At 29.3% G+C, this 21,710-nt stretch overlaps 5 protein-coding genes across 5 annotated transcripts; 3 read left to right on the top strand and 2 right to left on the bottom strand.

Moving 5' to 3' along the window:
• Positions 1-1,598: 1,598 nt before the first annotated feature.
• On the top strand, positions 1,599-3,619 carry LOC123296178 (bone morphogenetic protein 7-like). The gene is made up of 3 exons (XM_044877640.1): positions 1,599-1,821; positions 2,205-2,572; positions 3,252-3,619. Exons 1-3 carry the CDS (start codon positions 1,622-1,624, stop codon positions 3,617-3,619), a joined length of 936 nt encoding a protein of 311 aa, XP_044733575.1. The 5' UTR covers positions 1,599-1,621.
• Positions 3,620-4,361: 742 nt separating this feature from the next.
• Positions 4,362-5,449, top strand: LOC123295438 (ubiquitin thioesterase otubain-like). The gene is made up of 2 exons (XM_044876788.1): positions 4,362-4,628; positions 4,688-5,449. Exons 1-2 carry the CDS (start codon positions 4,533-4,535, stop codon positions 5,399-5,401), a joined length of 810 nt encoding a protein of 269 aa, XP_044732723.1. The 5' UTR covers positions 4,362-4,532; the 3' UTR covers positions 5,402-5,449.
• Positions 5,450-6,261: 812 nt separating this feature from the next.
• On the top strand, positions 6,262-8,260 carry LOC123295143 (acylglycerol kinase, mitochondrial). Its single transcript, XM_044876374.1, has 2 exons — positions 6,262-6,547; positions 7,122-8,260. The coding sequence occupies exons 1-2, from the start codon at positions 6,438-6,440 to the stop codon at positions 8,245-8,247; spliced, it is 1,236 nt and encodes a 411-aa protein (XP_044732309.1). The 5' UTR covers positions 6,262-6,437; the 3' UTR covers positions 8,248-8,260.
• Positions 8,261-10,779: 2,519 nt separating this feature from the next.
• LOC123295222 (protein lethal(2)denticleless) lies at positions 10,780-12,896 on the bottom strand. The gene is made up of 2 exons (XM_044876481.1): positions 12,765-12,896; positions 10,780-12,687 (listed from the first exon to the last, which is right to left on the bottom strand). Exons 1-2 carry the CDS (start codon positions 12,805-12,807, stop codon positions 10,853-10,855), a joined length of 1,878 nt encoding a protein of 625 aa, XP_044732416.1. The 5' UTR covers positions 12,808-12,896; the 3' UTR covers positions 10,780-10,852.
• Positions 12,897-18,495: 5,599 nt separating this feature from the next.
• LOC123296492 lies at positions 18,496-20,657 on the bottom strand. The gene is made up of 2 exons (XM_044877978.1): positions 20,424-20,657; positions 18,496-19,040 (listed from the first exon to the last, which is right to left on the bottom strand). The coding sequence occupies exons 1-2, from the start codon at positions 20,610-20,612 to the stop codon at positions 18,537-18,539; spliced, it is 693 nt and encodes a 230-aa protein (XP_044733913.1). The 5' UTR covers positions 20,613-20,657; the 3' UTR covers positions 18,496-18,536.
• Between the last annotated feature and the right edge of the window lie 1,053 nt (positions 20,658-21,710).

The raw sequence follows: 21,710 nt of genomic DNA, 5'->3' as shown, positions 1-21,710 counted from the left end.
TGAATATAACAAATTTTATTACATCGGTACACTGACTGATTTTCTGTATTTATATTGTCATTAAATATAACTTAAAATTGTCATGAGTTTATTAAAAAGCAAGCTAATGATATTATTTATACAAGCTATGTCTCGGGTTTGGTGGTATTTTTCCAAAAATATATATATCAATCAAAACCCGATCCAAGGGGGGAGGGGTTGAGAATTTTGATAATCAGGACTCAATAAAACCAGGGCTAATCCGAAAGCTGGGATTGAATGGAAAAATTTATTACAATTTATACCTAAATTAAATCAAACACTGAAAAAACACCATATTGGAATCGAGAAACTGTACATATAATACATATACCCTTTAAAAAAAATAACTTTTATCGATAAAAATACTTCAAACGAAAAATGTTGGGTGTGTAGGCACACATCTTACGCAGACATTAAAACGTAGCCTAGGTTTTCAAGCTCACTCTACTCCATAGCTGGTAATCGGTAGATGAACACTTTAAATTACATATAATTATATTATAATTTAAAGTGTATTTTATAATCGAAACATTTTTCCGCAAACCGTACAGTTTAGGCAAAAACGGACTAAAAAGTTTTAACCAAATTAATTGTTTTTTCGTATAAATGTTTCTGGAAAATCTAGGTACTCTTCGAAAAAAATTTTCCAATAAATTTATTCAAAGTGGTTTGTTTTTCTATAAAGACCATTTTAATTCAAATTGAATGATCAAACGCACAAAAAGCTATGGATTTTTACTCTCAATTACTGTCTAAACTACTCGGTATACAAAAAAATGTTTGCGTATTTATAAAAAACCACTTTCTAATGTAAAGCGTTCATCTAATGTTTCTTACTTATGAATCAGAGTGATGTTTTAAATGAACCTGAAAACTTAGATCGAATTCGATGGAGGTATAAGATGTATACCATTGAAACTATTATATTTCGTTTTTCTCGATTAAATTTATTTTACGAGTTTCAAGCAGATATCAACTTAAAAAAGCACCCTGTAAATGGCAATAGTATAAAGGGCGGTAAATATTATTTTTGCCCGGAGCGGCTATAAATAGCTAGATCGGGCACTGATTTCAATCGAATTTCTCTTTACAAATATATAATGATTTCTTTCTCTAATACCTACTTCAAACTTGACATTGTTAAATAATAATTTATTTTTTTAAACTTGATTAAAGAAAATTGTTCCAGTGGGAGTATTTCAACAAATATACTTAAATTAAAATGTTCCGTTTGAGTTTAATTAAATGTAGACTTAAACAATTTTAAACATTTAAAAAAATGTGTTACAAAAAATTAATAATATTCGTTTTTACTCTTATAGTAATTATTAGCTGTGCATTTTCAAATATACACATTTTAAACTACGAAGATGAAAATTATATTGGTATTGAAAATGAAGAAATTGATAATAACACTCTAGAAATAAACAATGAATTATTTTCCAATGAAATTAACAATAGTATTGAACAAATTTTCGAAAATGATGGGGAAGAAAAACAATTTGAAGAAATTACACGAAATGAATTACGAAAATTATTTGGATTTAAATGGAATAATGAAAATCATTTTAATGGAAACCTTGCTGAAACGCCAGAATATATGATAGAATTATATAAACTTGTAAATAATAAAAATGCTTTACCTGGAAGCACATATCCATATAATTCATTTGCGATTCGAAGTTATATGGAATTAAATACGTCTTTTGCCCGAACACATTTTGTGTTTGGTATTAGTTCTAATGAATTGGAGTATTTAAAGACAGCAAACATTTTAGAAGCTGAATTGCGGATTTATAGGTACTTATAACGATACACTATAATTTATTAATTGATTTTGTAACCTTAGAAAGTGCCCAATTTACTTGCGATTGTAAGGAGAAGAACAGGTTATGGACTTTTTTTATTGTTTGATTTTCAATATTTAATGGCGGAATAATAAAAAATGTTGCGATAGTTAAAAATTTTAATTATTATTTGAGCTATGGGTGGGCTGTTTTTAAAATTATTTTTATCATATTTTATTTTAAGTACATAAAAATAAAATTAAACGATGAACAAATAAGACCTTACTCTCGCGCTTTTAGTTAATAAAATTAAATGCAAAATATATATGATAAAATTTGTGAGAAAGAAAATTAAGGATTCCATTCGTACTAAATTTAAAAATTAATTTTGTGTAGATTATGGGTTAATTTAGAAGATGAAACTTTTGCACCATTGATAACACCCCCGTATTTTTTATTAAAAGTATATCAAGTAACGGATATCGAGCATCTTGAAACACCAGATATTCAGATTTTATTGAACGTTCATTATGTAAGCTATTTTAACTTTGGATGGCAAATTTTTAATATTAAATCAGCTTTACAATCTTGGATATCAGGAGATAAACCAAATCTAGGATTATTGATAATTGCAACCACTTTGTTTGGAGATAATTTATGTGTTGAATTTTCACGACGTGATTTTCAAGAAAATGTTTTGCAACCTATTGTGATTGTATATGAAGGTAAAACGAAGGACTTGTCATCACAAAATTTGAAATCAGGTAAAACTAAAATCTTGTTTTGACAACTATAGTAACCCTTATTTCCAGTAACTTTTGGGTATGGAAAGATTTTTCATCGGTCGCTATGGCTCTGCCGGCTTAAAGACTTGGTTGTAAGAACTGTCTGTTTGTACCTACTTATACTACTAGCGCCACTGTCGTGAACACTTTAAGCAAATTTCAGGAAAATGATTTTTTGGACTTTATCTGTATTCACAGACTTACATTAAACATAGACTGATAAATATAGAATCTTATATATTATTTCTCCAGCCTGTTTCTTCCTGTCCACGTGATATCTTCTTTATTCCTTTATCTTTCCCGTGATTTATCCCTCATTTTCAAGCTTCTCGTGCTGGCTCCTGACATATTATAACTAACAGTCTAAAAATGCACCGCTTAGGAAAAACAGACTAGAGAAATATTATAACGTTTAATCTTGTTCGCTAGGGAATTTGTATAACATATCTGTAATAAAATTGCCTATAAATAAAAATAAAGTAAATCACTGTTGATATTTATTACTATGTATTTAGTCACGGGAACCGCACTGCGGAATTCCTACGGGTCGAGCTAGTTAACAAAGTTCATATTATGGTTGTCTCATAAATAATTTTTATTTTCTCTTCGTTATAGCGCTACATTGTTAACGAATTTCTAATGTGTATTAATTTTTTAGATGAAAATGTATATTCGAGTATAAATAATTATTCAAAGATCAAAATTGACACAACTACATTGCCATGCCAACGAAATGATTTTTATATCAATTTTACAACACTAGGATGGTCAGATTTTATTTTAGAACCAATTGCGTATAATGCATATCGTTGTACTGGAAATTGTAAATATTCATTAAATTTCAAATGGACAAATTATGCAGCTATAAAAACATTATTATATGAATTAAAAATGGATAATGTAACGAATTCATGTTGTGTACCAAATGCATTAATGCCTTTAAATATTTTATATTATTCAGATTTAAATACTATTATTTTGAAACGATATGATCAGATGATTATAGAAGATTGTACGTGTAAATAAAATTAAATCGTAACATTCATTCAGTATTGCCAGATATGCGAGAAATGGTTTAAACGGTTAATCGTTGATACGGATTTATCACTACCGTTTTTTTTTTAAATGATTTTAGTAATAAACTACTTTTGCGATTTTATAGATTAACAATTTCTTAAGGTCTATCTTAGCATTTACCGTTTTTGAACGAAATGATCTGGCAATTCTGCATTTACCCTTCGTAATCATAGTGGTTTAATACGATATTGTAGTCAATTTTTAATAAAAATTTATTTATATTATTTTTTTTTTTCTAATATATCTTCATAAGTTATAGCTCATGTGTTATTGTGATATATGAGCTATATTATTGTTAAGTTTGCTATCTATTCATTAGTTTTTGTGCGAAAGCGTGGATATAACTCTTGTTGTAATAACGAGTTGGTTGGGTCGAGTTTGTCGACTATAGAGGAATTGGTTAGGTTCTGAAGTTTTTAGCCCTTGCGTCCAAAAATGGGACACTATTACAGAAAACGGAGATATTTAATATTAAATTTAAAGTAAAATTAAATGCATAATATTAAATTTAAAACTAGTAACATTTGATTAAATCACAGTTGGTATCGGCTGCCGGTTGTCCAAAGTCTATTGTCCTGTCGCGATTAGGACGTGATATAGTCCAAAACATTTTACGGAGATAACCGCCTTAAAGACTCAACTAGACTGATTGCGTAATGAACACATGTGTTCTTACCTTTATACTAGAATTTTATTTCTAAGTATTACCAACTTTAAATAATTATAATGAAGTTAGAAACTACAGGTAAGCCACTTACCACTATTATCAAAGTGAAGTCGATACTTTTGTTGTGGTCGGTTATTGGTATCGTGTGGTTATGTTTTGAATAGTCAGCTGTCATTTAAAACAAACGCACTGAACATGGGCGACGAAATTGGAAATTCATCACGATTAAATGAAGAAAATTTAAATCAAGACGAACTTATATTACAACAACAACGTCAAATTGAAAAAGAGGTAAACAGTTTGTTCATAAGTCGATATACTTTTTACTGAAAAATATCTTTTTTTTTTAGATATCTGAATCAATACCTTTAGTAGGTGAATTAGAACAACTATCATCATTAGAAAATGAATACACCGGTGACGAGGTGTATCAATTAAAAGTAAAAGATTTATCATCAAAATACAAGTCAATGCGGCGTACACGACCAGATGGAAATTGTTTTTTTCGTGCATTTAGTTACGCTTATATTGAAAAATTACTTGATACAAAAAAAGAATATGATGAATTTACTGAACTTGCACAGAATAGCAAAGATAATTTAGTAGCATTAGGTTTTCCTCAGTTTACTGTAGAAGATTTTCATGATACATTCATGGAAGTAGTACAAAAAATAGGAAAAGCAGCGTCCGATTCAATTTCAAAAGCAAAAGATGAATTACATAAATTATTTAATGAACAAGGATACTCAGACTATATGGTTGTTTATTTGAGATTATTAGCTAGTGGTCAATTACAAAAAGAAAGTGATTTTTATCAGAATTTTATTGAGGGTGATCGTACTGTTGCTGAATTCTGTCATCAAGAAGTCGAACCCATGTATAAAGAAAGTGATCATATTCATATTATTGCTATTTGTACGGCATTAAATGTGGGTGTACGTGTTAAATACATGGATCGTGGAGAAGGTGGACAAGTAATTGCACACGATTTTCCAGAAGGATCAACACCATCCGTCCATTTATTGTACCGACCTGGCCATTATGATATTCTTTATCAACTGTAATGTTGGAACACGATTTTTGAATGAGAAATAAATTAATAATTACACAGAACAAAATACTTATATTTTCAAAAATAGTATTTATTTTCTATATTCAAAATTTAAACTTAAAATACTTATCATCAATAAGTAGGTTCTTCATCTTTTTAAATTTATTTTTTAAGTAATAAAATATTTTGACTTTGTATTGTACTGATTTTTTTTTTAACTACATGGTCATATCTACTTATTAACGAATTATTAATTGCAATACATGTGTAGACTTTTGAAATCAATTTTTTCAAATAAAATTACATTTAAAATAAGTTGAGTTTTGTTTACATTTTAAAACAATGTTGACATGCATAATTATGTCAATTGAAAATTTATTTTCTAAAAAAATTGGTGCATTTTCATTTCATTTTTGCGTGAGATTCACGGATATAGTAATTATAGTAGGGATGTAGTATAAAGTCCTACTGTAGACGAGGGGGGTGTATCATTCAAGGGGGAAGCAATGTGCCTACTTTTGAATGGCTGCGGTTCTCATTTGCGGGAAATTCAAATAGAACGATAATATTTCGTGTGTTTTAGATTTTAATATTTCTATATCCATGGTTTTAGTTTGCCTCAAGCAATATGCCTGCTTTTGATTGGCTGCGGCTGTTTGCACTCTCAATTGCGGGAAGATTAAATGGGTAACGAATTCTACGTGTGTTGTAGATTGGTCCGAGCAAAAAAGTAAAGTAAAATCTTTTACCCTAAAGAAAAAACATGCTTACAAACGAATCAAAAACACTTAAAGAAGGCTTTGAGCATACTTTCAGCATGCGCCTAGTTAACAGCCAATAGAAAGTAGGCACAATGATATCCTGCCTCTTCCCCCTGAGTGAGACTCACCCCACTCGGTTATACTCCATCCCTTTTAAAAATATTCCTATATCCATGATTTCGCATAAGTAAATTTTGTTAAAAATTTGATAAAATGTATTACATCTTTTATGTTGGTACTTTTATTACATGTAAATCTTGATGAAATTAGAATTAAATTATTGCCGCAATGTCGGCTATTTTGACAGGTGTTAAAACTATTCGTGAACATTGGAAAAAATCTATTTTATTTAGTGTACTTGCTTATTATGGCGTTGATTACTTAAAAGACAAATTTGAGTAAGTTTCTTTTTCTAAAAAATTTCTAACATAACCTCAAACAACATAGAATTGATTCATAATCGCTCGTGTTTGAGATAAATTTTAAAAAACTATTGACAAAACCAAATTATGAAATGTATTAATAATATATAGGGAAAATGATTTACCGGGAAAATATTTTATGGACATTAAAATTTTAATTCTTTGATCCTTAAAACAGATCAATTACTCTTGGACTAGATTTGTAAAATTATCGAGTTATTAGCCCAAATATGTATATTGGATAGCAAAAACACATGTATTGTGTTGTCACCATAACGGTAGGCATTGAAAAACTTCGACCTGCGGGCCACGGTTAAATTTCAATTTTATTTGACCAACCTTGCACCTTTATTAACCTTTCCAAAGTAAGATAAAAAGAATCATAGAATTTTTGTTCCATTATGGACTCGGTCTATAAAATTAGTATATTTTTTGAGAGCATTAAATATTTATGAAAACTTAGGCAGTTTCAAAATAAAGATTTCTAAATATTATGACCCAAAAGTTTGAAGAAACTTCATTTATTAAATGTAATTTAATTTTGGCGCAGGACAAATGAGTTAATGCGAGTTTATTGTGAAGAAGCAGTACGATTCGGTAATGAAACTACTTCGGTATTAGAAACACCAAGAAATATAACGGTTATTCTCAATCCTAGCGCAAACAAAGCCAAAGCGAAAGTTCAATTTGAAAAATATTGTGCTCCAATTTTACATCTAGCTGGACTTAGTGTCAATGTTATACTTACAGAATCCGAAGGTCATGCAAAAAGAATTTTAGAAAAACTTGACCAAACTGAAGCTGTTGTTATAGGTGGTGGAGATGGTACAGTTTCTGAAGTCATTACAGGACTTTTACGGCGTTGTAATAATGACGCGTCACAAAACCATGTACCAGTGGGAGTTTTACCTTTGGGCAGATCGAATACACTAGCTGCTTCACTGTTTCCTGGGGGGGATAAATTAAGTGTTGTACGTTCATTAGCTGATGCTACAATGGCTGTAGTTAAACAAAATACAAAACCAATTGACTTAATGAAAATTGAAGTTCAAGATGACACAAATTCAAAACCTGTTTATGCAGTAAATGAAATTGAATGGGGAGTTTTCCGAGATGCCAGAGCAGTACAAGATAAATATTGGTACTTTGGTAAATTAAGAAATTACGCAACTTATATATTTAATGCTTCCCAAATAAATTCACCATATGAAGCTACTCTAGTCTATTCGTTACCTTGCCCTGGTTGTAAAAATTGTAAAAATGTGATATCGAATTCAGAGAATAAATGGTGGAAAAGTTTATTTGGACGATCCACTTCAAAGCAAGAAGCAATACAATATGTTAATGTTAATCCACAATGTAATCAGCTAATCGAAAAAGATGTCGCCACTACTAGTATCAGTTTAAGAACAACAAACACAATGGATGAATCTAATGTTGATGTACCTCAACTTTGTATAAATGTTGGCCCTGATAAAATTGATTACATTGACTTTGTAAAACAAGGTGTTAGTCAACAACCACAAATTATTGATAAAGTAGCTGCACGTCAAGTACAATTGAAACCAGGCATTCCTGAAAGTGAGGAAGAATTGTCAATTGACAATGAAAGTTTTGAGTTGAAACCAATCACAGTAACATTATTACCCAAAGCTATAAAAGTTTTTACAAAATAACCACTGTAATTTGTTAAGCTTTTGTAAATATTAAAATTTGTATTAAAAATCTTTGTGTTTATTTATTTATAAAATGTATCACTTTGTTTAGCATAGAATTTCCATTATTTTAAAAGATAATTCAAGCACTTGAATTAGGTCACAATTTTGCAAGGCAAAGGAGGAGTATGCGCCCCAGAATAACGAAAAACAAGTCATACGATTTGATGTTCTCTTTATATATTCTGAAAGGAGACTGTGCCTTATGAAAGAGATTAATATTACTTGTAGGACGCCACACCTTAGCTAAACTGCAACTTGTGCTTAAAATGCTACATTTTGATGTAACGTTTCGCCTTTATTTCTACAGAGCGCATACAAGAAGCAATTTCTTTTTTATTTTATTTTAGTTTTCTAATGTTGCTACACAATATATGGGCTATGGGGGTGAATGATGACTGTGTACAATAGGGGATAATCCTGAGGTCGAATTGGCCATATTACCCATTAAAATGTAAAAGACTATACCATGACAAAAATTGAAATTAAAATTGATTAAAAAACGAAGAATAAGCATTCAAAGATTGTTGCCCATTTCCTTTTAGTAAAGCCAATTTTTTTTAATCTCTATGGAGATACCCACGTATGACGCCACTAATGGGTATCATCCTCTTTGTTTAATTAGGAATTTTAAACGTTCATATCTTGCATACGAGTAAAGATATTTAAAACCAACTTCACTTTTCTATTTGTAAAATGGAAATTCTTCATGTGAAGTGATAAAAAAAAAATTTAGTCCGATCCCCTATTCTCATACCTTGTCATATATTTTATTAATCCCCGAACCAAAAACAGGGGTATTAAAAGGATGAACCGATTTTGTTTTTTTTTTTTTGTAAGGTAATTTAATGGTGAGTGTTTTTACCTTTTTTTTAGAAAATTGGTTCAGTTTGGAAAGAGTTCCAAGGAAAACGACATTTAACTTGCATAAATATTTAAAATTTTAACAATTTTGATATTAATGCTAGATAGATAAATAAGTTAACGTTAGTCACCTCCGTTGGTTAAGATGCACTTTTGTAGCATCAATATTGCCCTCCACGCTAAGAGAGAAATGAAGAAAGTTAACTAATTTATTTACCATTGTCGAACATTATGCAAGGGTAAGTAAAGGAATAAATGAAATAATATTAAAAAAAAGCTCTTGTCATTTATTTTTCTGTAAGATAACAGAAATAATACAATTTAAAAAAATTAAGTAGTGTAAACATCAAATAAAACTTTAAAGACTGTAAAAAATAAATAAAACTGACTTACTATGGTCATATTATTAAGATACAAATTGTTTACTTTCTAAGATATTTTTGGTAAACTTAAAATTCCAGACAGCATTTGCTAATCAAAATTTTTTAAAAAATTATAGATTATTTCTTCATTAATAGCATAATATTTGAAGCGGATAAAAAAATATGAGTATTCGACTTTAAAAACTTAATAATAAATTGGCTAGCCGCTGTGAAGAGTGCTGTTGGTATGAATGATTACTCTAAACGTTGACTACACGATGATATGAAATTAAAACCAGTATAACTGCAATGACATAAGTGAAATAAGGTAAGGGAAGTAAGCCAAGAACCTACAAAATGGAATTAATTATTTTTTACTGTGCTTGCTTGAAATACTGACTTCCTGGCTTAAAAACCAAGACAATTTTGTTTACATGAAGAAGTTTACCAGAGGTCAGTTTTTTACCAAAAAAAAAGGCACCCTTCTCTTAAACTTTACAGACAATCGATATGAATTTTTTACAAAAGACCTATACAAAGGATGGTCAATTGATAAATAAAATTTTAAATTTTTGTTATCGTTTTCATTTACTTCAACAACTCTTTAAGGTATTTCGATACCGTAAATTGAAAATGATACCAAAGATTTGAAATTTTATTTATCAATCAAACATCTTTTATACGTTTTGTGTGAAAAATTCCTAATGATTCTCTACATGGTTTAGGAGAAATTAACTATCGAAATCAGTGTTTTTACCAAAAAAAGTTTTTCATTTTCATGCGCTGTTGTTAATTTTGGCATGATTTTAAAGCTTAAAACTTGAAGAATATTGATAATAAGTTTTTTTATGTAAATGGTAAAAGCCATTTTAAAAGTACTTATCTAAAAAGGACTGTTTTTTAATATTTAATTTATCGCAAACCGTAAATTAAATTTGCTTGAAATTTATACAGAAGACGTATTAAATACTCTTTCAATGACACACAAAATTTCAGTTTTTTGATAACACTTTCGTTTTGTTATCGAAACACCTTAAATGCGAATAGCCAGTAATTTTTTTTCTCGCTCTTTTTTTACATTATATTAAAATAAGCCATAAAAATTTACTATCAATCTACACAAGAAACAATTTTTTAAATTGAAATTTGTAATTTCAATTAACGCTTTAATTAATTAAATCTAAAAATTATTCACAATGAGATTTTTATATACATAAAAATTAGTTTACTTAAAAAAATAAAACTCTTTTAAAACTTTAAACCACTTTAAATACTGATGTTTGTCAAATCCTATTCGATTCAACCAAAAAATGTTTAATTTTAAACAATCAAAAATGTTATCACAAAATATGTTTGGTACAAACTTGGTTAGAAGAAATACTCGAAGAAGCACAATGCATATCTTTTACATTACTATTGGCACTCGTACTAGCTGTAATTTTAAAAAACCTTGAAAGAGGTGACTGTGCTCGAGGAGGTGTATCCAACGATGGTTTTCGTGATGATTTACGTGAAGGTGTTTTAATATTTTTTGGACTATTATTTAATCTAAGTTCGCTACTATCTAATCTCTGATATTTCGGTGAGCTAGGACCTGCTCCTGTCGTTTCTTCAATCATTCGACAACGAATTTCCTTTTCTTTACGAATTTGTGATATCCAGTCTTTGTTCTGTTTTTGCTTTTGAGGTGATATAATTCTTAGATGTGGTGCTGTACCGTCTACTACAAAGTTTGGTAAATTTGCTGTTAACTGCGAAGTTAAATCACCTTCTTTCGAACATTCTCCCAGATTATTTCCTTCCAGAATTGTCGCAAGTGAATTAACATCACTCGAATTTTCATCTTGAAATAAAGATCTGGACCGTTTGTTAGGCGATTGAAATTGTTGTTCAGTAAGTAATCGTTTTCTTGCTGATGAAGGTTGGGCAGATAAACGACATTTTTTGTTATATGGACTAGATTCATCTTCACTCAAACGTTTTTGTTCTGATTTTGGTGTTTTACAAACTACTGGTTCTACACTACCAATAATATCATTCTTCCAGGTTTCATCGTCTCTAACACGCCAAATTTTATGTTTAGCATCGTCTGAGCATGTGACTAAAATTAATTCTCCACTTTGACACCAAGCGACACAAGTTACTTCAGCGGCATGCCCTTTTAAAGTTAATAAGGGTTTCTGTTTACGTACATTCCAAATATAAGCTTTTTCGTCAACACTTCCACTAAGTAAATAAGAACTATCAGGACTTAAGCTAGTTTTAACATAGAATGAATTTCTTATTTGATGACCAACATAAGTCATAACAGGATTCTTAGAATATGTCGAAATATTATAACAGTAAATAACATTATCTAGACAACTAGCGTATAATCGAACAGCACTATGATCTACTAATAAATTTGTGTAACCTCTACGTGTAGAAGAACTTCCCATGTACGGTAAAGAATGTTTGGAAATTGGCATACGATTATGAGCGGAATAACTTTTACGCATATCCCAACAACGAATTGTTCCATCACTTGCACAACACGATATTAAAGTATTATCATCCTGAAATTCGAGTCCTGTTATCGAATTCATAAGAGATGGGTACCACCATCCGTATTTACCCTTTTTCTTTGCTGTCTTAGGTATTGACAGCTGTGAACAATTTATTATTTTGTCAGCCTTAAGAGTAAATTCTGTACGTGGTGCTGCTCTTGTATCCCAAATATATATACAGCTATCCCTACCACCAGACGCGAACACTGAGGAGCCATTTCGTTGAAATGTAACCGTTTTAACAGATCTATCATGTCCAACAAATAATCGATCTTCTCTTATATCCGATTCTGTAATTGTCCATGATCGTAATGTATGATCTCCAGACGCTGTTACTAATTTCATATCATCGTACTTCCAAGCTAGATCGAATATAGCATTCAAATGGCTAGTTTTACCATCAATTTCAGGGTATGCGTTTGTTTTGACTTCAGTATTCACATTTTGAATAGCAATTGCACCATCTTCATTCGCTAATGCAATGATGTGTTGATTCCCTGCAGCTTTTGCAAATTTACATGCCAAAATTGGAGGAGCTGGACCTTCTCCATTATCATGTCTTATAGTATATTCATCTAACTTTAAGCATCTTAATTTCTGCAGAGCTACATCATAATTACGTTGAAAATCTATGTACAAAAATATTGTATTACAATTCGGAACCAATAATGAGGAACAAAAAAATTAAATACTAATATCTACTTACGATTTCCTAATTGTTTATCATAAAACGAAACTACACTATTCATGATAATATTTATCTATTAATATTATTTTTTGCACGAATCATTTATTAATTTCACTCGAAAAATTCAAGAAAAATTGAATTCACGTTCGATCAATATACAAATAATAAATAGCGGGAAAATAAAATTCAACTATATTACAACAGGCTTCCACCACTAAGAAATTGAAATATCAAAACATTCACATTTTCACATATTTATATTTAATAGTTGTAAAATCTTTGTTTGCATTTATTTTACGATTTTGTAAACAGATAAATTTAACGTACTTTAGAAGTTTTTTGTTTATTAAGGTCAGTTCATCAGTTGGTCAGTTGATTTCTAGAAAAAGGTTATAGAGAACAATTAAAATAAAGTATGTTCTTTTTGTATAATACACTTAATAAAAACAAAAAAAGAGAGACAAATACATTGTAAAATAGCTTCATCTTTTTCTTCTATACTCAGTTTACTAAAACGAGCAAAATAGAACATGCACCTGAAAGCATGCAACTTATGTATGAACAAACACGAAGTGAGTTTCATAAATAACTCCCTAACGTTTATTGCGTATAAATGGGTATTTTCGGTGTTTAAAACATCTGCGTATTTTGCGTATAATATATGGAGATAACATCTGAAAATACTATTTTGAATATAATTCCAATTCCTAGAAATCAATTTTGCAACCATCCATTATTGCTTTAATTTTCCATGCACGATCTTATGTTTCAATAGCTCAATGTGTTATGTATTACATATGGAGTGTAGAGTAAAAGTTTCATAAATTGATCATGATATCATGAACCATTCAGGCTTCCTTAATTTCGTTCAAAATACTGTACGGCAAAGAGCATAGGATAGAGGAGAAGCAGCCCATATGAGCTAATGTAAAATCGTAGTATACGAGTTTCAGCGCCTCTACCGAGTCAGGCTTTCAAACTTAATAGTTAATAGTCACCCCCGCAAAGTAGTTAAACTTAATAGCCATACCCGCAAAGGCCTACAAACTTAATAGTTGATCGCCTCAGACTCCAGATGTCACTTATAATTATACTTCTGCTTCTTGTCTATCCTATAGTCTTTGCTGTACGGGTGTTTCGTACTAAGTCGGATTCTTTGACCGATTAGTTTGCGTATTTGACATATCGCTTCAAATCCAATACAAAAAGCTTTTATTTGAGTATGATTTTGAATAAATTAAAAAATATTTCTAGTTGTTGAATGAGTTCGATTTTTTTGGGCCCTATAATTACTTTAATCCAAAGAAAAGAGAGTTGTTTGATTTTGTGATTATTTTAAGTTTCTGCGGTATCGACATAAGATGTTTCATGCTATGCTCACCCAAAATGAAATGAATAGATACTTCGATAGTTTGATTTTTACAGCTTGCTGAACTATAAAAGTTTCGTACCTTTATTTCGAACGATATTTAACTTTGGAAAACGCATTTTTTACTGACAATTATGCAATGCAGGTTGTCTAATTTACAATTAAATAAAAAAAACAAGGTTAATGTAAAACAATTTATTGGTTCAAATTTCAAGATATTGTAATATACAGTTGAGATACAGTTTATGGTAGAATAATGTGGTAAATTGAAGGAATTGTACATATGTAATGACGCAAGTAATTTGTAAACAAACAAACCGAAACATAATTAAGAAAAAAAGGACATGCCAAATAAATATATCATGGTGCTTTAAAAGTTGGCCAGAAACAAGACGTTAAATTACTTTTCATATTACAATGATTACTGTACGGTGCAAGTTTCTTGTACGGCTCAGCAGTGAGACTCATGCAATTCATACAGCAATCAGATGGTGGACAAATCACTGAGATTTGTGATGGCATGTAAGATGCATATTGACATATTTCACATTCAGTTTTATGTTTCTCAATACCTTTCACATAACATTCCGCAAACGATTTATAAGGACATGGACGTTTTTCTTGTACCGTGAATTCAGATGTATTGTCTTCACACATATCCACACGGGCAATTGTATTACAATTTGGCATATACGTAACTGGACATCTACAATCAGGTGGATCTCTAAATTTCCAAATTATTCTGCCATAATCACCTTCTGTTTGTCTACGAATATCTTGGAATTCGTAATCTTTTGGAGACATGAAATGATTGCAATGTTCATAGTTCCATTGTAACTTCGATTTTTTTGGACATTTAGCGAGTGCTCTTTCTATGTAACTGACGATGGTGTTAAGATTTCTTCGTTGTGTATTTGTCATACATTCTTTTGTAAATAATTTTTTTCCACTCCGCATGGACATTCTTCGTTTACCCAGAAGTAACATAGATCGTTGTTTTAATTGACGCAGGTTACGATAAGATGTTTTACCAACACAGCAGATAATATTCGATTGTAAAAACATTTTTACAAATTTGTTCGATTTATTACCGTGTTTTTAAATAAAGAGGCACTGTGACGCTAAATTTCTTAATTTTTAAAAATTATTCTATTTTTTTTTTTATCTTTTCATATTTTGTTTTTTGAATTTAATACAAGAATTTTCAAAATAATCGTTAAGTATGTGAATCTCCAAAAATATCTCACATACAAATGATGATAACTATATGCGGAGGTTTTTTACAATGACTGACATTAATTTACACCTGATTTTTATGTTGTTAACAACATCAATTAACAAATGAATTTTCAAATATTGTTATACAAAAATTAGTGTGCTTGTTAAGAAAGGCAACCATATACTACAAATTTTCCAAGCAAATTGCAAATTTTTTATTGGTCGATTTTTGTTTAAATTTTGAATCGAACACCTTTTCACGTCAAGTTGTAGGTTTTTACCCAGCTTAAGAAAAAATGATTTAAAACCATTAAAATTTTAAGAATTTTGAATATAGTTTTAAATCGTTCGTCTTTTTTCGAGAAGTTTTGAAAAGAAAATCATTTTTAATCGTTTCGTATAGTCCAGTGAAAAACTATACATTATCGTTTAAAATTATTCAAATCGTAATTAATCGTAAAAAAGTACATGAATTTCTAGTATCGCCGACGCTTTAGAATATTAAAAATTATTAAATGATTTTTAATAATCATGTTATTTTAAAAAAGATTTTCGGGACCTGCACTCTCACAGCACCTGGCAAATTTCATTCCCGACACAATTAAAATAATTTAAAACCTATAACTTTACGTTTAGTCGTTATGGTTTAGTTAGTAATATTTATAAGAAAGTATACATTGTGTTTTATTAAGGAGTGTTCCAAAATTAACGCAAGAAGATCGAATCAGACGTTAATCTTGGGACACCCTTTATTATTATTATTATTATTATTATATAAAAGTGATCGAATCTTACTTATTTTGTATAAAAACTTGAATAAGAAAAGAAAAATCTCTGTTAATTTGTTTTATGAAAATATGTACAATATGATTTTTTATGAAAATTTAAAACATTTTTTTTTTTTTATAAATAAATAAAAATCGTTATATATTTTAAATTTTGTTTTATTTTTCAGATTTTTTATCCAATTTTTTCTTTCAAAACAAAATTAATTAATTATTTAGTAAAGCTAAGTATTAATTTAATTATATTGTAATAAATAAGAAGGATGGTTGTGTGAGTATAGTAGTTGACTGTGAAACTAAGGTACGCTAGTTCGTATCCTGGTCTGGTTACCTTTTTTACTTTTAAATTAAATCAATCTTTCCTGACGTTAAAAAATTTTCCACTTTTTTTATAGTTTAAATTATCTGTATAATCCGCCCTCTTGCTATAAATAACGCCAGTTATACATATGTGACTAAACACTATTCCGTCAGGGGGTGGGAATTTAAATAACCATAAATAAATCATTTAAAATCATGTTGTCCTGTTACAAAATATTAAAAAATATGCACAAAAATGGCAGCTCCGCGATCTTAGCACCTCATGTGCGGAATTTCGATTGACCAATTATACCATCTGAAAGGTCAGAAATTGGTCATAAAAGGTCAGTTGGTCTCATTAATTGGTCAGCGTCAGAAAATTTTTTATTAAAGATTGAAAAAACTCCACCTATGCGCGATCGGGAAGCATTCGCTGATAATTGGTCAGCTAATATAAATAATTGGTCAGTTTAATTTTATATTAAAAAAATAATATAATTTCGAAAAAATTTTCAATTTTTTCAACATTTGTACTAGGAGAACATAAGTGGGAATTAGTAGTTCCTGATAAGGAGAAAGGTGAGTAAGTGTTTTCACCCCGAAAGTCTAAAATTTTATTTTGGCAGAAAGTTATTGGTCTGCCCACTAGAGGTCACACTCACCAAACACGGGTGTGCAGACCACTAACTTTCTGACTTACGAGGTGACAACAATTACCTTGCTATCAGGTACTACTTATTCCGTCCGTCCTTGATGTTCTCCTAGTAGAAATGTGAAAAAAATTGAAGTTTTTGAACGAAAAAAAACTAATTTTTTCATCATTTACTAGGCAAACATGCTGTGGTGGAAATTTGAAAAAAAATGAAAATAAAAATCAGATTTTGCTTAATAGATTTAATGAACTTTTTTTTAATATATGTCCTCACCTAGTTTCGAACCAAGGGACTATTTATTCGAAGTCAGATACGCTAACCATTAAACCATTAGGGCTCTGTTGTTCGTATTAATAAATAATTATATTCATATTTTCGACTTTCTTAAATTATAACAAAAAGTAAAACTCATTTTCGGAAAATTTTGAGTAGTATTATTACAAAAAAAAATGGCAAACGAAGTTTGAAATACTTACCTATCGTGAAGTTCGAAATACTCACCTATTTTTAACTGAAATAATATTGTATAGCTACAGAGAGATGGGGAAAAATAAAATAAAAACAGGGTTTGAGTTTTCAACTTTATTTAAATGAAATCAAAATACATAAAAACTATTTACGAATTACTTGCACATAATTCCATATAATTAATTTCATCTTAAAAAAATTTTTTTGCATCAAATAATAAATAAACAACGATCGAACAATTATTAATTTTAATGGTCAAACAATGACGAACAAACGACGAACAATGGATTAAAAAAGATTTACAATTAACCCAAAAAAAATTTGTGGGGGGCCAAATTACGTTTGCTTGATTCAAGTTACATTTTTTAATTTGCGAGTTTTTATAAAAGCTTTTTTAAAATATAAAAATAAATTTATTAAAGTAGTAATTTTTAAAGTTTTCACTTCTTATGAAAAATGATGACAAATGCCAAAATTTTAAGAATAACTCTTGTATCGCTAAGGTTCTATCATCGTCATTTTCTTTAAAATATTGTGAATGTGAATATTAAAAATAAAAACAAAAAGCATTCTTTAATACAAGTTTATTTACCGAAAAATATGAGTTACAAATTAATCACAATTAATCTTACTTGACAAAGTTGCTACATGCATTATATAAGAAATTTGGACAGAATAAACGTTGAAAATTATAGAATTGAATACACCTGGTAAAGGAAATAAAACAGGAAATACAACAGGAAAACTGCTTTTAATCGTTAAAATTTAGTAGATTTTTAGAAGTCATTGCCAGTTTTTGTAACATTTAACAATTATATACGTTAACAAGCATTCCAACAAGCGACATGTCAAGAAAACAATGGAATTAATTCGTTTTGCATTTTTGGATTGTAAAAAAGTTTCATTAAAAATTGCAAATACAAATAATTTCAAAAACAGTTTACGTATCTCGAATTTTTGAACTTTTTGATACAACTTTTATGTTAACAATGTCTTGTCATGGTTTAAATTTTCGTCGTCTTATTGAGAAATAATTATTTGCGAAATCTTCAACATTTAAACGGAAATGTCTTTTTTTGCGTGTGGGAGGTGCATATATAATTAATTCGGAACCCGTGGTTTTAACTATTTCGGTTGTGTGAACAAATTCTGAAAATGATTTAATTGGACAACATTGCTTGGTATTTTTGTTATTAAGTACTCCAACATCGTTTGTTAGTGTTAAAACTTTGCGATAGTCTAATGGATCAAGTTTTTTTAATCTATCAAATTTATCTGATATATTTATTAAAGCTTTTGTATTGTTTGTTGCTTTTGCTAATATATCAGCTTGTTCTTCATATTTTTTATATTCTTCATCTGCAACATTTAAATAATTTGTACAGTCTAAAAATCGACTCCACAGACGATTTATTGTACGTTTTTGAAAATAATCCGGTTCAATTGGACGTGCTTTTGTCATTTGTTTCATTTGCTTCATAAAGAATGTACTACTTTTCTCCTAATTCAGGAAAAATGAACATAAGTATCCTTACACAGGGTTTTTTTTTTTTTTTAACTTGACATTTACAAAAAATGCGTGGACATCATCAGTTATATACATTTATTATACTACCGATAACCATACTATACATATAAAACTAGTTCGATTTACATCTAGGCATAAAAATATCACGAGTATGACAGATAGATGTGTTAAGCAATGCATCTTGACCCCCACTCTCTGCAGGCACACAACAGAAGAACTGTTGTATAGCTTAAAAGACATCGAAGCCACGATGCAAGTAGCTTAGATGCATTACTTAACTGCATTGCTTAACTTAGATGCATTGCTTAACGCATGTACTACTCGTGATAGTTATATGCCTAGATGTAAATCGAACTAGGGGTATACTTAGAGCAAGCGTATTTTTTAGTTTTTTAAACTATATTCTTATTATTTTGCATATGTCAAGTTGAAAAAGATATCTGTATATCTACCTACCTTAAAATAAATTAATTTGTTACTAGTTGGAAATTTAGATTTAAGGATTAAAAAAATTATGCAACTGGACTTACAATAAATGCACAGTAATTATATATGAGAGTTGAATTCAATAATTCTGACTGTAGTTTTTATCGTTAATTGTATTTCTCTGGGGGAGGAACGGTTTTTTTAGTAAGGCTAGATATCGAGCTTTGTTTTTTCAAGTAACTCAATTTTAACGAAAACAAGACCCTTTTGAAAAAAATTTCCCACAATAAAATTGTTTACTAATTAGTTATTTAGTGCTTAATTGAAACATATTGAGATATAGAAATGGAGAAAAATAAAAATTGTAGTTTGTAGCAGATGTGATTATAAAAATTGTACAAGACATACCGAGCAACATGTTACTCTTAAGAACAAGTTACTCTTAAGTTGTATACTTTGGTACAAAATTTGGAGTCTCGAAATAAGGATAATCTGCTTGTCTATTTTCCATAATTAGTTTCCATAAGGTTTCGACAGCGTGAATTTCAATGAAGTTGATATAGCGACTTATCTGAAATAACTGGTTCCCTTTACAAAATCAAGAGTAATGTTTGATCGAGTTAAAACAGAATTTTCGGCTACAAAATTTTCATCGCCCCCCTCGACGGTCGGAGCGTTTTATTACAAACTCTTACTACTAGGAAAGTGCCTCAGGATATTATGTGCAGAAAATGTTTCAGCTATTATTGATTATAGGAAAGTTCACCGGAAAAATCTTATTTTACGATTTCCGATCCTTCTTAATTTTGGAGTCCTTGGACCGATGAAAAACTTTTAAAGAACATTTTTGAAGCCGATATTAACCACTATATCTAAATTTCAACTCTGTAACAAATTATTGCAACGTTAAAAATCAATTTCTTGCATTACCTTCCAATTTGTTAGCTTGAATTTTTCACTACGTAAAATACGTTCTTGTTCTTTTGGTTCTTCGGTTTTTATTAAATAATTGATATAACGGTATATTATTTTATTATTATTGACTTTTTTGTTATGTATTAATACTGATCGACTTGATTTTTTTAATGGTTGTAAATGATGGGTGCAATTTTTTAACATGATTACGTTTGTTGTTTGTCAAAAAGTTCAAGATGATAAACTAAATGATTCAATCCATTAAACTGGGCAATTTATGCGTGTGAAAAAATTTGTTTGGGTTACTTAGGAGATCAATACATTGAACAAATGGTAGTTACAGAAATAATTGAAATAATTATAAGATGTATGAAGTTAGCCATTTTGAAAAATATCGAAAATTCGACAAAATTTTCTTTGTAAGGTAAACAAAAATCCGGGTTAAATTAATCAAATTTATAGTTTTGAAGAAGATTGAAAACCAAACCATAAAATGGGAAATATTTTGAAAACTATTATAAAAAACTATTCTAAAATTCAAGCTTTTTATTAGGGAGTGCCAACTTCACAAGCTGCTATTTTGAACAACTTTTATATTATGCCGTATTTATTAAAAGGTGGTTGAAACACAGATTTTTATTTTTTATAATCTGTGGGCCGAAAAATAACCGAACGCATTTGATTTTTGTTCAATATACAACTTCTTGTAATTTGAAATTGGAAATAATGAGAAAAATTGTGTATTTGCTATTATTGGTCTCATAATTTCATGAAATGTTTCTTCATGGGATGATTTCATTTTATCGAGTAACTTTTACTTTATCATAAAAATGTATCAACATATTTGATTCTAAAAATCATAAAATATTATCGAAATATTAATGAAGATAAGATAATAAACATTATGTATCTAAATTATTGGTTAGACGACATGTTATTTTTTTTACCTATATGAATAATTGAGAAGGCCTAGTAAAAAATGGTAAAAAAGTAATAACCTATTTTGAAGGGGAATATAATGTGATAATAATATATGTGTGAATGCAATTGTTAAATAGAACGTAAAAATATACTAATCTGGATGGGATACAAACCTTTGACATTTTTTTACTTTATTTTTTGTCTTTTATGCGTCGGCTTCCAGAAATTTCCCTTAATTCAGAAATGTCCAATAAACTGTATCAAATTTCCTTTCAAACAAAATCATAAAAATCGGTTCATTAGGAGCTACAATGCCACAGACTATTGCCTATTAGTACCTACATTAAAAAATGTTATAAAAATCGGTTAATAAAGGAAAAT

This window comes from Chrysoperla carnea, chromosome 3, assembly GCF_905475395.1.
Source record: "Chrysoperla carnea chromosome 3, inChrCarn1.1, whole genome shotgun sequence".
NCBI lineage: Eukaryota > Metazoa > Arthropoda > Insecta > Neuroptera > Chrysopidae > Chrysoperla > Chrysoperla carnea.
This window is presented reverse-complemented; position numbering and strand designations above follow the sequence as displayed.